General features: G+C 47.3%; 1 protein-coding gene across 7 annotated transcripts in view; it reads right to left on the bottom strand.

The window, feature by feature from the left end:
• Window positions 1-12563, bottom strand: part of MVB12B (multivesicular body subunit 12B) — a 165343-nt gene that overhangs the window by 40588 nt on the left and 112192 nt on the right. For 2 of the 7 annotated variants that reach the window (XM_053281986.1, XM_053281990.1), the window contains exon 10: window positions 5352-10566. The exons of the other annotated variants lie outside the window; for them this stretch is intronic. In XM_053281986.1, coding sequence (XP_053137961.1) covers window positions 10480-10566 — 87 coding nt within the window. In that variant the 3' untranslated portion in view covers window positions 5352-10479. Of the gene's footprint in view, window positions 1-5351; window positions 10567-12563 lie in introns of those variants that run through there. 7 annotated transcript variants of the gene reach the window in all.

Raw genomic sequence — 12563 nt, 5'->3', positions numbered from 1 at the left:
CCTCTTTGGCCCTTGACACAAAACAGAGTTGGTTAGGCCTGAGCAACTCCGCGCTTGGCCGAAGGAAGCTCGGCATTCCTCGAAAACCTCCCCGGCTCCGGGAATTTAGATGCAGGAGTCGTATTCAGGCTGGCCTAAAAAATGCCATTTTAGGATTCGGCCTGGTTTTGCAGAGAAAGGAATCTCAAGTGGACGGGAAAGGAGGTTGCTTCCAACCCCGTTTTCTGTCCATGGCTCCTTCTGCGAATAAGAGGACATCTTGATTTATTGAGCGGTGGAATCTTATCTGTGGATCTTGCTCACGGAGATGAAGCACCTCATAACAAACATGGCTTCCCAAAGGAGAGCTGGTCTTGTGGTAGCCAGCATGACGTGTCCCCTTAGCTAAGCAGGGTCCGCCCTGGTTGCAGACGAGTGCAGCAATCCCTCAGACCGAAACGGCTCGATGGCAAACCGGCTCAATGTTGAGCCGGTTCGCACATCCCTAAATCTAGCTGGATGCATCCCGGGAAGTAGCAGAGGAATCCCTTTTGGATCCGTCACCCTCCCTAGCCCAATTTGAGTTGGATCAAGCCAAACTTTGACAGACGCCATTTTGCCATCGATACGAACCCCAGATCATCCGATTTCCCCCTTCAATTTCGGCGGATTAAAACAAAACAAAACATGTGAGCTTATGTTCGCGGGAGAATTACACCCTGCTTTGATTATTTTTCTCCTCCTTCGACACCTCGCGGCTTTTATTAAGCGCTGCTTTTCTTTCAAGAACAGCCAGTGAACCGCTTTGCTTCCTCTGAAGAAGCCCATCATAATGTGGGGAGGGTTTTTTTTTAAAAAACCAGCCTTCAATATTGTAATTCCAGTGTCAGGACGGATTACATTGACTGCGGTGTGTCATTTCCCAAAGGGGCGGAAACTTCAAAACATACCATGTTTTCCCTTGTAACATGACATGGATCGCATTAGAGCACCATGTGTCACCTCATGTGTGAAAGTTGGCATGGCCTCCCTCCCGGACACAAGGTGAGAAATTACTTAGCACACAATGCACCCCCTTTCCCGCTCAGGCCTAGTTTCTCTCCTCCTTTACAAGCCCTCCAAGTGTGATTCGTGTGCCCAAAAATCCGTGCCCTGCGTCATGAAAAAATGCACATTAACTCCCTCCCCCAAAAACACATCAAATAGAAAGGAACAGCCAGCTGGTTCTATTCACCAGCCCGAGACTTAATGGCCTTTGCAAACGCTTTCGAAAATATTAAAAGCAGATGAACTGGCCGTAATCAAGAAAAGTCACTTTGTGTTGACAAGACAGCTAATTATCTAGCATTTCACCCAAATAATAAATGGATGGTTGCTTAGGAGGTGGGGAAGAGAGGAGGGGAGCTGGTCTGGTGGTAGCAAGCATGAATGGTCCCCTTTGCTAAGCAGGCTCTGCTCTGGTTTGCATTTGAATGGGAGATTACACGTGAGCACTGTAAGATATTCCCCTTAGGGGATGGGGCAGCTCTAGGAAGAGCATCTGCATGCATACATGCAGAAAGTTCCAAGTTCCCTCCCTGGCAGCATCTCCAAGACAGGGCTGAGAGAGACTCTTGCCTGCAACCTCGGAGAAGCTGCTGCCAGTCTGGGTAGACAATGCTGAGCTAGATGGACCAATGGTCTGACTCAGTATATGGCAGCTTCCTATGTTCCAAGATCTGGGGAAAGGCCAAGGAATGGAAGATTTTCATAGCCTAATTTGTAAGATAGAGCCACCTAATGGTGCAGTGGGAAAACGCTTGACTAACAAGCAGAAGGTTGCCGGTTCAAATCCCCGCTGGTACTATATCGGGCAGTAGTGATACAGGAAGATGCTGAAAGGCCTCATCTCATACTGCACAGGAGGAGGCAATGATAAGCCCTTACTGTATCTACCAAAAGAAAACCACAGGGCTCTGTGGGCGCCAGGAGTCGAAATCAACATGACGACACACTTTACCTGTACCTAATTTGTAAGATCCGATTTGGAAAGAACACACTCTCCGTCTTGGAAGAGGGTTATCAGAGGCACTTAGAAAGCCTCCCTCGCCTTTCCCACCCCCAAAGTTCCAATATGTTAATTTTGTTTGCGGTCGTCCGGATTTTTACATCTTTCAAGCAAGTGAGCTGAAAAGTGGAAACATCTGAAAGGCTTCTTCAAAAGAAAACCGCTCAGCAGGAACGGGATCAGACAGGGCTTCCCTTTATCTCCCTAAGATCTGGAGCAGAGCTTAAGGGTTTCTGTCAGCATTGTCACCACAGGCGGGTCCGAGGCCTTCTTCGGCAGCCCACATGTTCAGCAGAAGACGCCAGATCTTGGCAGGCAGGAGTAAGGACCTGGCAGGTTCTCCAGCAACTGAGGGAGACATCTTCTGGAGGAGGAAAGTGCCAAATCATCTTTTTAAGCCTGTGAGCCTGCAACATGTGTCCAGATGTGGCCATTACATGAAGTCATTGCAAGATTGGAAGCTGCCTTATGCAGAGTCAGACAGTTGGTTCACCTAGCTTAGTATTGTCAACACTGACTGGCAGCGGCTCTCCAAGATTCCAGGAAGGAGTCTTCCCCAGTCCTACCTGGAGATGCTGCCAGGGACTCAATGAACCTGGCACCTTCTGAATGCCGATGCTCTACCACTGAGCTTCGGTCCCTCTCTGAGAAATATCTTTTCTTTAATACGTCGGAAGCTGCCTCATACTGAGTCCGACCATTGGTCTATCTAGCTCAGTATTGTCAACACCGACTGGCAGCGGCTTCCCCCCCAGTTTCAGACAGGAGGCGTTCGCAGCCCATTGAGAGCCACAGTCTGGAAATTCATTGCAAGCCAATATTTGACAGCCAGCTAGCTAGCTTTTGCCATATTACTGGGGCAGAAGTCAACGTCTCCTCGAGAACAAGGAGTTCCACCTTGCTTCATGACTGTGAAAATACCCAGACAGTTCGGCTAGCCCTGTCCAGACAGGGGATGGAGGGAGATGCCGGTTCCAGACAAGAAGACAGGTCAATTCTGCTTAACGTTCCCTTGGCACTCCCCGCCACCGCCCCCCAAGTCCTTGATATTCAATCAGGTGATTATGATGGCTCCCACAGCAATCTGAAAGACAGAACATTCCTCCTCCACACGCACACACACACACCCCTCCTCAGGGATAACTGGTGCTCAGTTGGGAGAGGAGGTTAGAAAAACATTGCATGTCAAAAGCACGGGAATTAATCTCAATTAATCGGGAGGCCGCTCAAAGAACGAGACAGAGGGAGGAAAACCTTTGCGGAGGGGAATCTCAGACGCTGTCCCTCAGCCGGCCAGGTTAGATCAACGTGTGTTGACAAACTCAAGTTCCTCAGCATGAGACAATGGTAGCAAGGAAGCTGCTGCCAGTCCGTGCTAGATGCAACAAAGGTCTGACTCAGTACAAAGCAGCCTCCCAAAAGCTCTTCACTTCAACAAGATGGACTGAATGTTACATTCCTTCCTCTAGCTAAAGGGGGGGGGGAACGGTGCTTTCTGTTTCCGAGAGACCCATTTCACTGATCGAACAAATACACGTTTCTTGCATGCCCAAAATAACCTGATCCCAGATGGGAATAGAAAAAGGAAGAGTCATAAGGACCTTGTAGCAATAGCAGCAACAGCAATAGCACTTACATTTATATACCGCTCTATAGCTGGAAGCTCTCTAAGCGGTTTACAATGATTTAGCATATTGCCCCCCAACATTCTGGGTACTCATTTTACCGACCTCGGGAGGATGGAAGGCTGAGTCAACCTTGAGCCCCTGGTCAGGATCGAACTTGCAACCTTCTGGTTACAGGGGCGGCAGTTTTACCACTGCGCCACCAGGGGCTCATTCATTGTAACCATACGGACTACAGTGCTCATTGTAACCATACGGACAATGGGTGCAACCAGCCGGTAGGGAGAAAGCCTGTCGGAATGGTTGCCTGTGGCAAAACCTCTTGTAGAAATCTAGCCCCACAGGGGGGAAAGGGGTTGAGCATCCTGATGAACCAGTTGTTTAAGAGTTCTCCGCGTGACTGTTCTCAAACATGCAAGCCCACGACTTGCACTCTGAAGTGAGACGGTCCCAACAGGACCGCACCACATGGTAATTCTGAACATGTCAACTCTCTCTCCCCCCCACCCACACTCCATTCTGCCTTAGCCAAGACTTTAGAATGAACACACTATATCCAAGCCCACATGAAAGCCCGTTCAGATCCCTGAGCTCATTATTATTATTATTTTAAAAATACAACCCGCTTTTGTTCCAGTCAGAGCTGAATTAATAATATTTGTCTTTGGGGGTCCTTGAATTGATTAGAGCATTGTTGTCTTTCTTTGGGGCTCTTTCAAAAGTGTGTAACCGCATGGAGACACCAAGAGGCCACCGTCTGCCGAGTTCCGAGGAGGAAATGCTGGAATGGAGAGCAGAGAGAGTCTGGGTGGGCCCAGCGAGTGAGGAAAATCCCCTCTTGAGCTGCCAGGTTGCTCTGTGACAAGAGAAAGAAGCGAGTGGGGAGAAGGAGAAGAACAAGGCCAAGAAATTGAATCAACAAAAATTGGCTCCAGGAGCGATTTTCCCACTTGGCTCTTTTAATGATAGTTCTTCTACTTGAATGCATCAATGTGCATGTTGAGTTTAAGGGCAAAATGAAAGACAGGCCTCTATGTACCAAAGCAAGACTATAACGGAGTGGGCAGACCTGCCCCATTTGGGTACCCCAGGCCCCTTCTAGGCATTTTGCATTATTTTTAGGGATGTGCAAATCGAGTTGAATTCAAATCGATTCGACTCGAATCTGGGTGATTCAAATCCGAATTGAATCACCCCTTAAAAGGGCAATTGGATTTGATTCCAATTTGAATCAAATTACCGATATTCAATTTGAGAGCTGTTTGGCACTTCAAAAAAAAAAAAACCATTCAGCCCCCCCGGTTGGTTAAAAAAGGCACCAAAATAGGGTAGAGTTTATTCAAATTTGATTCAAATTCTAAATGAATTTTTAAAATTTGATTCGAAAAATTCATTGATGCACACCTCTAATTATTTTTAGAGTCACAACTGTTCATAGCTGAAGTTCACCAGAATCCAAACCTTACCTCTTTTTGCCCATCGCATTCTTCCTCAAGAAAGGTTTCCCTCCCGCCTGGAGGTGCTGATTTTTCATATGTAGAGACTTTCTGCTTTGGTAGAATTCGAGCTCATGACTACTCCAGCAGAATCGCCACCCACTCTCTCCGATTAGTTAAATCCTGCAGTGGAAACCCTACGGCTGCACAGACCGCTGGCCCAGCCAAACTACCATTTGAGTCTTTCAAGAAAGGAGGAGCGAGTTAGAACCAATTTTTATTTAAACAAATTATATTAAGAATACAGACTAAATTCTCACACCAAACTTCCCTTTGCAAAAGACAAGGAAGGCCATCTAAAATAAATATGGAAGGATAACATTATTAATAAGTTTAATGAACACATTAATCCACGTTCCATGTCCCGACGCAAATCAAATGCATAACATTCTGAAAAAGAAATACATATGACCACAGACACACAAACACAGCCAAAGATTCCCAACTGCATATAACAGCATTAGAAGGGGGGCGAAATCGCCCGTATGATCTGACGTCTCTAAACGGCTGCTTTTACCAATGAGTTTCACATTACACTATCCAGAAGTTGTCTGTGTCTTCACGTCTGGTATAACCCCACCCCACACATTTTAAGAGAAAAACCACAGTATCAAGCTTGATCTTAAGTGGAAGGCCATTTCTCTGCCTCTCTCAAATCGTTGCCTTTACTTCATGGGTTTAAAAGCCACTTGGACATAGAAACACACCGACTCCACCCATTTGACTGGCTTTGAACCAGTTCACACCGGCAAAGTTCTTCAGACGTGGGCAGCTGTGACCTCACCATTGCCTGGGGTGCAGAATTCACATATGAAATATGGAGAAGGCGGTAGCTGTTTCCAGAATTTTGGCTTAGACTTTTTCTGGCTGCTACAATGGCAGGAAAAGCTGCATTGACATCCAGCCTGATTCACACAGTTTGATCATGTTCTCTAGGCACCAGAATGACCAAGGCAACCACAGCTGCTGTTTTAAAGTAAACTTAACTGCATAAATACTTTGTCTCCCCCTAATGGTAAGCGTTGGGACAGCACACAGCAACACTCAACCATTGAATTGCACAATTGGCCAAAGATTGCCATCATGTGTATGCACAGAAAAGTGGACATATGCAAAACATGTCATATGATATTGGACACATGGGGTGCATACCTTTCCCTTTCCCATTGTGCCATTGGTGGAAGATATTCATCATGCTTAAAGAGGCTCTGCCCTTCCAAATGCTTGCTGCTGTTCCAGTAACCACCATTAGGGGGAGACAGATCAACCTGTGCACCAGTATGGAACGGACTGGACACTTGACCTCCATAGGTCCCAGATTACCTCTACAAGGGTTGGAGAGCTTCCTTTATATTTTCATTGCAGGACCAGCCTGACTAGAGGGCAAATTATATTTTGGCCGGCCCCAGTGTGGAGACGTTTCCAGGTTTGCAAGAAAAGGTGCTTGGAAGTGGTATAGTCCTGAAACAGGCCGGCCTCTCCATCTGCTGTCTGTGCAAGTAGGCCTCAGGCTGATACTACTTCCACAGTGTGGAAGTTGCTTCAATGCAGTAATGTAGGAACTGGGCCAAAACCACAGGGGTGCTCACAGAAGGGCTTTTCAACCCACTGTTTGTGGAGGCTTGTGGGGTGAGTGTCTCACGGCTGCAATTCTTCTGTCTTTTGATCACTTCCCCAGTCACCCTACAGTAGGATCCATATGGAAATTTGCTCTAATGAATGGGTTCAAGACATGGAGGGCACCCAACCACCACCACATGGACAGCCCCATTTTTCATCTTCAGGGGGATTCCAAAATCCCATGGGTCTCATTATGGGCCCACATCATGGGTCTCATCACAATCCCAGAAGGGAAGAAGAGCGGTCATGAGATACTAACCACTGATGCCAACTCAATAGAATACATCAAGGTCATCCACACAGTCAAAAACTGTGTTCAGGCCAGGTTTGGGAGCTGTGTGTACGTCCAATTTTTGGCTGTGTGGAACCAAAGTAGGAGGAAAACCTGGGTAGAAGTGATTGTGTGAAAGCAAAATAGGAAGATAACCTGGTTAGCTTTTTCTCCTACCTTGCTTCCACACAATCACCTCTACCAGGTTTTCCTTTTACTTTGCTTCCAAACAACTGGGAGCACACACAGCTCCCAAACCCGGGTAGAACACAGTTTTTGATTGTGTGAATGACCTCATTGCGTGCCAGGAAGGTGACTGCACCCCAAGCACAGAACTGAAAAGAGCAAAGTTAAGCCTAAGAAAGATCACCTCTCTAAATTCATCTTCAATCCAGTTTTTCAGGAGAGCTTTGAGGGATTCTGTAAAAGTGCCTTCATAGAGAGAAGATGCTTTAATATGGGGCAAAACCCCAATGGGCAGGAATAGCTAAAACCCCCCACAAAGGCTTCTGGGGAAGATGAATGGATGCTGACACAGGCAACCAGTCCAGAAACAAACTTCAGTCCTCTCAGGAGAAGACAGGAGCTCCTTCAGGAGAGAATTTGAAGAATTTGAAGAATAAGAGATCAGAGGCAAAGAAAAACCATGGTAATAGAGTCCCTGCCTCGGAAAATGAAACCTAATCCAGATTAAAGACATGGTCAGGCCCATGTGGATTTATCTTCAGCTTCTCCACCAAATTCATTTTGTTTTTAAAACAATTTGGAAGACAGGCTACCACACACTGGCAGGTAAGCAGAGAGCAAACCAGCCAAGACGTTCTGGGAAAGGGAAGGTGTGTCCTTCAGAACAAAGGGCATGTGGGGCCAGCTCTAGTTTAAGGAACAAGAGATACCTGTTGAATTCAGATCACCCTCTGAACTGGAGGGCCATCGGAATTTGGCCGCTGTCAAGGGATCTGAGCCTTCAGGGCACGTTGATCGGGAGCAATTGCCTATTAGGCTCAATAATACAGTGAATACAGTGAGTTAATACAGTTGGTACAGACCAATGTGAATGATGAGCAGGTAGCCTTCTGGCCAGAATATGTGCAATGAGGAAGGAACTCAAACACAAGTCTGGGGGGCAACCAAGGGAGGATATGCTGAAAATCCAGCCATGAGAACTTGATGGGCCACAGGAACTGCACGCTTTCTTTCCCAACCTCATTTAAAAAACCCCCCACAAACTTGAGTTGTTAGAAATCTGGGACAAATAACCTCGCCCAACAACTCGCAACCTACCAGTTTTGAATGATGCAATGAAGGCCACTTCAGTTTTTCATCTCCAGTTGCTGATGACCACACAATTGTCAGTTAACACCTTCCATAAGACAGTAATAATAATAATAATAATAAAAAATATAGCAGCAAAGACCAATGCACCAGGGCAGGATGGAATCTGGGACTAGAAAATCTGGGATGAGTCAAGGAGATTCTCTACACAACCAATTATGTAGACTTCACAGAAGATCCAGGTAGACAGTTGGAGAACCACCCTCACTTGAGTCAGTCCACATGACTGTAGGGGTTGGATGCTCCATAGATGAAGATCTACCCTTTTTCTGATACCACAAAGATAGCCACAACATCAACATAACCCTCCCAGAAAACTAACTTTCCTTCCCTATAGGTTTCCCACTCTTGGGTTCCCAGATGTGGTTGGAATACAACTCCCATCATCCCCCACCCTAATGGCCTTTGGCTATGATGAGCATTGTAGGCCAACCAAATCTGGGGACCTAACACTGGGAAATTTTGCTACAGAACACAACTATAATCTGGGGATTTAAAAAAGGCACCACATTAAAGACAGTACAAAATGGCGCCCATTCCCGCGTGAAAACTTTTAGAGAAAAATGTAGAAGGAAGAGAAGCACGATCGTCAAGCCACCTGCCGTGGCGATCACATTGTAATACAGTGCGACAGTCTGTATTTAAACATGCCACATTTGAACCCTGCAGCTTTTAAAATTGTCCCACAGAGAGAGCAAAAGCCCATCCATCTAGGCTGCCACAACAGTATTGGTTCTGGGGTTGTGAAACAGCTCCAAAAGGTGAGACGGGCTTTCTAAAATAACTTAAGTTCAGGCAGACATTTCATCCTCAGGACAAGCATTTGGGGCTCAGAAGGGAGAGAGTGGGAGACAGCCACCGTGAGCATGCTGCAGTGTGAAGCTGGATTTGCCCTTTGACTGGCAGGAGGAGACCAGGTCCTGGTTCCTTCTGGGAAGGGTTCTTGAGGCACACATGGTGGTAACACTCATTTTCAGTGGCCCATGGGGAACAAAGACCTACGAGCCAACTCAAATGGCGGCACACTCTACTGGTGGCTTAGTTGCTGCGTTCAAGTATTTTGGGGCAGGAGGAGGACACCAGGACATTAAAAAAAATTTTTTTTAGGCTTGCTGTGAAGTTCTGAGAGGGCACCATGGAACGACAGCTGTGCTTCCAGGCAAATGTCCAAACTGGTTCCCCCTCTGTTCAAACAGAAGGTGCCTAAGTGGGGAGGAGATCTTGGAAACGGAGTCTGTAATGGGATGATCTTCGAATCAGATCAGCGGCGTCCGGACAGGAGACCTCTCGGACATGGTTCAGAGTGAGTGCAATTCCTGGTGTTGCAACCCAATCCTCGGGCTTATTCCAACCCCCAATGATCGGCGGTGTTATTTTGATCACAGAGAAGGCAAATGATCATTCTTCCCCTCCTTGATCAGTGGGCATTGGATAAAATGACCACAGGTGATGGAAGAACGCGGGCCAACTGAATGGACGAAAGGGATTATCATCTCTGTACAAGAGAGAGGAAGACTCTCCAAACAGTACGGAGATATAGATCCAAGTTCAAGGACAGAAGATATGCCACCATTCTGGAGACGGATTTTCTTGCGTCTTCTAGGCTAGACGAGCTCGTGATTTTATTTCCCAAAGAAGCCAGGGATCAGAAGCCTGCTTCTTAGATGGTGTGCAATTTGATCCCACCCCCCCCCCGCCAAATGTCTCGGCTGGGTATTAGAAACCGTTCGGTAGAACTGGTTATTCGACAGGAAAAGAAGAAGAGATGGGAGAATGCAGCCATCTCCGTTAGTCATGGTGCAGAGTGATCCCAAAGGGAGTTGAAGAGTCTGGACAGTTGCTGAGAAGGTCCAATCAAAATGCCCAAAAGTCTCAAAAAAATGAAGAAGAAGAAGAAAAAGAAGAAGAAACCACATCTGGATATATTGTACAAAGAATGGCAAATCACTGTGGTGGGCGGGGTCTGTCCCCTTTGGCTGGAAAGGGTTCCAGGAACACGGCTGGTCAGGAAGGAGGGGCAAAGAGGAGAAGATTGTTCGTAGGGCAGGCAAGTGGCTACCCTCTTTCAGTAGTACGTGTGCTTCAGCTCCGAGGAACGGAGAGATCTCAGGACTGTGGCAGCTGCTGACATCTAGTGGGGCTCGGGGGGAGTCTGGCCGCGGCACTCTGCTCAGTCCTGAAGCTGTAATCATACTGCAGGAAAGAGAGAGAAACATGCCTGAACAACATGCCTAAACAGGTTGTACATTCTAGGCGTCCTACCACAAGGGTGCCTTTTTTAAATCCAGCAAGTCTGGGGTTCTCCAGCTGGAGTCCCCAGTTGATGCTGGACTACAACTCCCATCACCCCCTGTTGACTACCATACCCATCACCCCTGTTGGTCTACAACTCCCATTACCCCCTGCCTCTGGCCACTGTGGCTGGGAGGGGGTGACAGCTTTTGTAATCCCACAGCCTCCAGAGACTCAAGCTTGAGAATCTCCGCAGGAAGTGAATAATTGCCACCGTCCAGTGATAAAAAGATGCCCGCCAGAGATTCTCAGATGTGGCTGACTACAACTCCCAGCATCCCCAGCTGCAATGGGGATTATGGGAGTTGTAGTCAACAGCTGAGAATTCCCGTTACCAAGAGCACCGCTCCAGAGCGTTTACAGAAGTGACCCGCGCATCCCTACTCTCTTTCTCCCGGACAAATTATGCGTCTCCCGGTGCCATCTGCCACACACAATTTGCATGCTTCTCCGGGCAGGGACCCGAGTGACTTTGCTAACCAACATGTACAGCTGTGGAATGGCAACAAATATAAACAGTACTCCCTTAACGTCACAGCAAGCTGTTACTGGAGAGGGTGGGTGAACGGGGAAAGGAGGAGGGTTTGGTGTAGTTACAATCCTCCAGACGATCCACTCTGGGTTAAATGAGAAATCCTGCCCAAAACACCTGAATGAGCCGGGCGTCACAACGTGCGCATGGCAATGCTGCCACCTTGTGGCAAAAATGCAGCAGTACACACACACATACACACACACAGACACACAAACTCAGTAGTGAATACCATTACCTATTAATCAGAGCATACCCAAAGAAGAAACTGACTTCCTGGATTCAGACCCAGCATTAGCTCTGCCTCCGAATATTTGACATTTCTTGTACTTCTGTGTGCTCACCGCAGTCACAAACCCTTTCCACAAACTCGGAAGTATTATTTGGCTTGTGCTATAGGCTCCAAATGAAATTCTGGCAGAGCCCGATGGGATCAGCCTAAGGGCCCATTAATCCAACATCTTATTTCCCCCAAGTGAACAACTGGATACCTCCAGAAAGTCCACAAGCACTTTAATTGTTTAATTTAGTTTTGATTTCAATTGTTAATTGGTTTTAATTGTTTTTGTTTTGATGTAAACTGCCCTGAGCCATTTTTGGAAGGGTGGTAAATCAATCAATCAATCAATCAAATAAATAAATAAACAAGTAAGCAAGGCCTGAAAACAATCGTTCCCCCCCAGTTTTTATGTCTCCAGTGTCTCATTTTCTGATAGACTGCCTATGAACATGGAAGTTCCATCCACAACGGCGAAGGCAAATCAGAAGAGCCGTGCTGGATCAGACCAGAGGTCCACCGAGTCTGGCATCTCGCTTCCAGCAGTAACCAGGCAGACACTTCTGGCTGGACCCATGAGCAGGACGTGAAAGCAGTCACCTTTCCATCCGGCCCAAGCCTCTGCTTCTCGGGGGTATACTGCCTTTATATATAAAGCTTCCATTTCATTAGCATGGCCAAAAGCTATTGAGAGGCCTACGCTCCAAAAAAGTGTCCCATCCCATCCCCTTTGCGTGATATCTAAACTAGTGACTGTCACGTTTGGGGGCAGCAAATTCCATAAGTGATCTAAACTTTAAGGTGTGTGGTTCTCTTTGCGGGAGAACAACTGTCCCTATTCAGCCCAGCATTGCATTCCTCCACTGGTGGCTGATTCTCCCTCGTGTTTCTTTTCAGATGGTAGGCTCCTTGAAGACAGAGAACCATCTTCAGGTAGGGGTGTGCACGGAACCACGGAACTGCGGTCCAGCACTGGGCTGGGGGATTCCTTTCAGAGCGGGGGGAGGGTTGACTTACCCCTCCCGCCGCTTTCCCCCTCCGGCGCCCGTAGTTCTTTTAATAATTGGGGCGGCAGGATACCTCCCTGCC

Source organism: Hemicordylus capensis, chromosome 17 (assembly GCF_027244095.1).
Source record: "Hemicordylus capensis ecotype Gifberg chromosome 17, rHemCap1.1.pri, whole genome shotgun sequence".
NCBI classification, from domain to species: domain Eukaryota; kingdom Metazoa; phylum Chordata; class Lepidosauria; order Squamata; family Cordylidae; genus Hemicordylus; species Hemicordylus capensis.
This window is presented reverse-complemented; position numbering and strand designations above follow the sequence as displayed.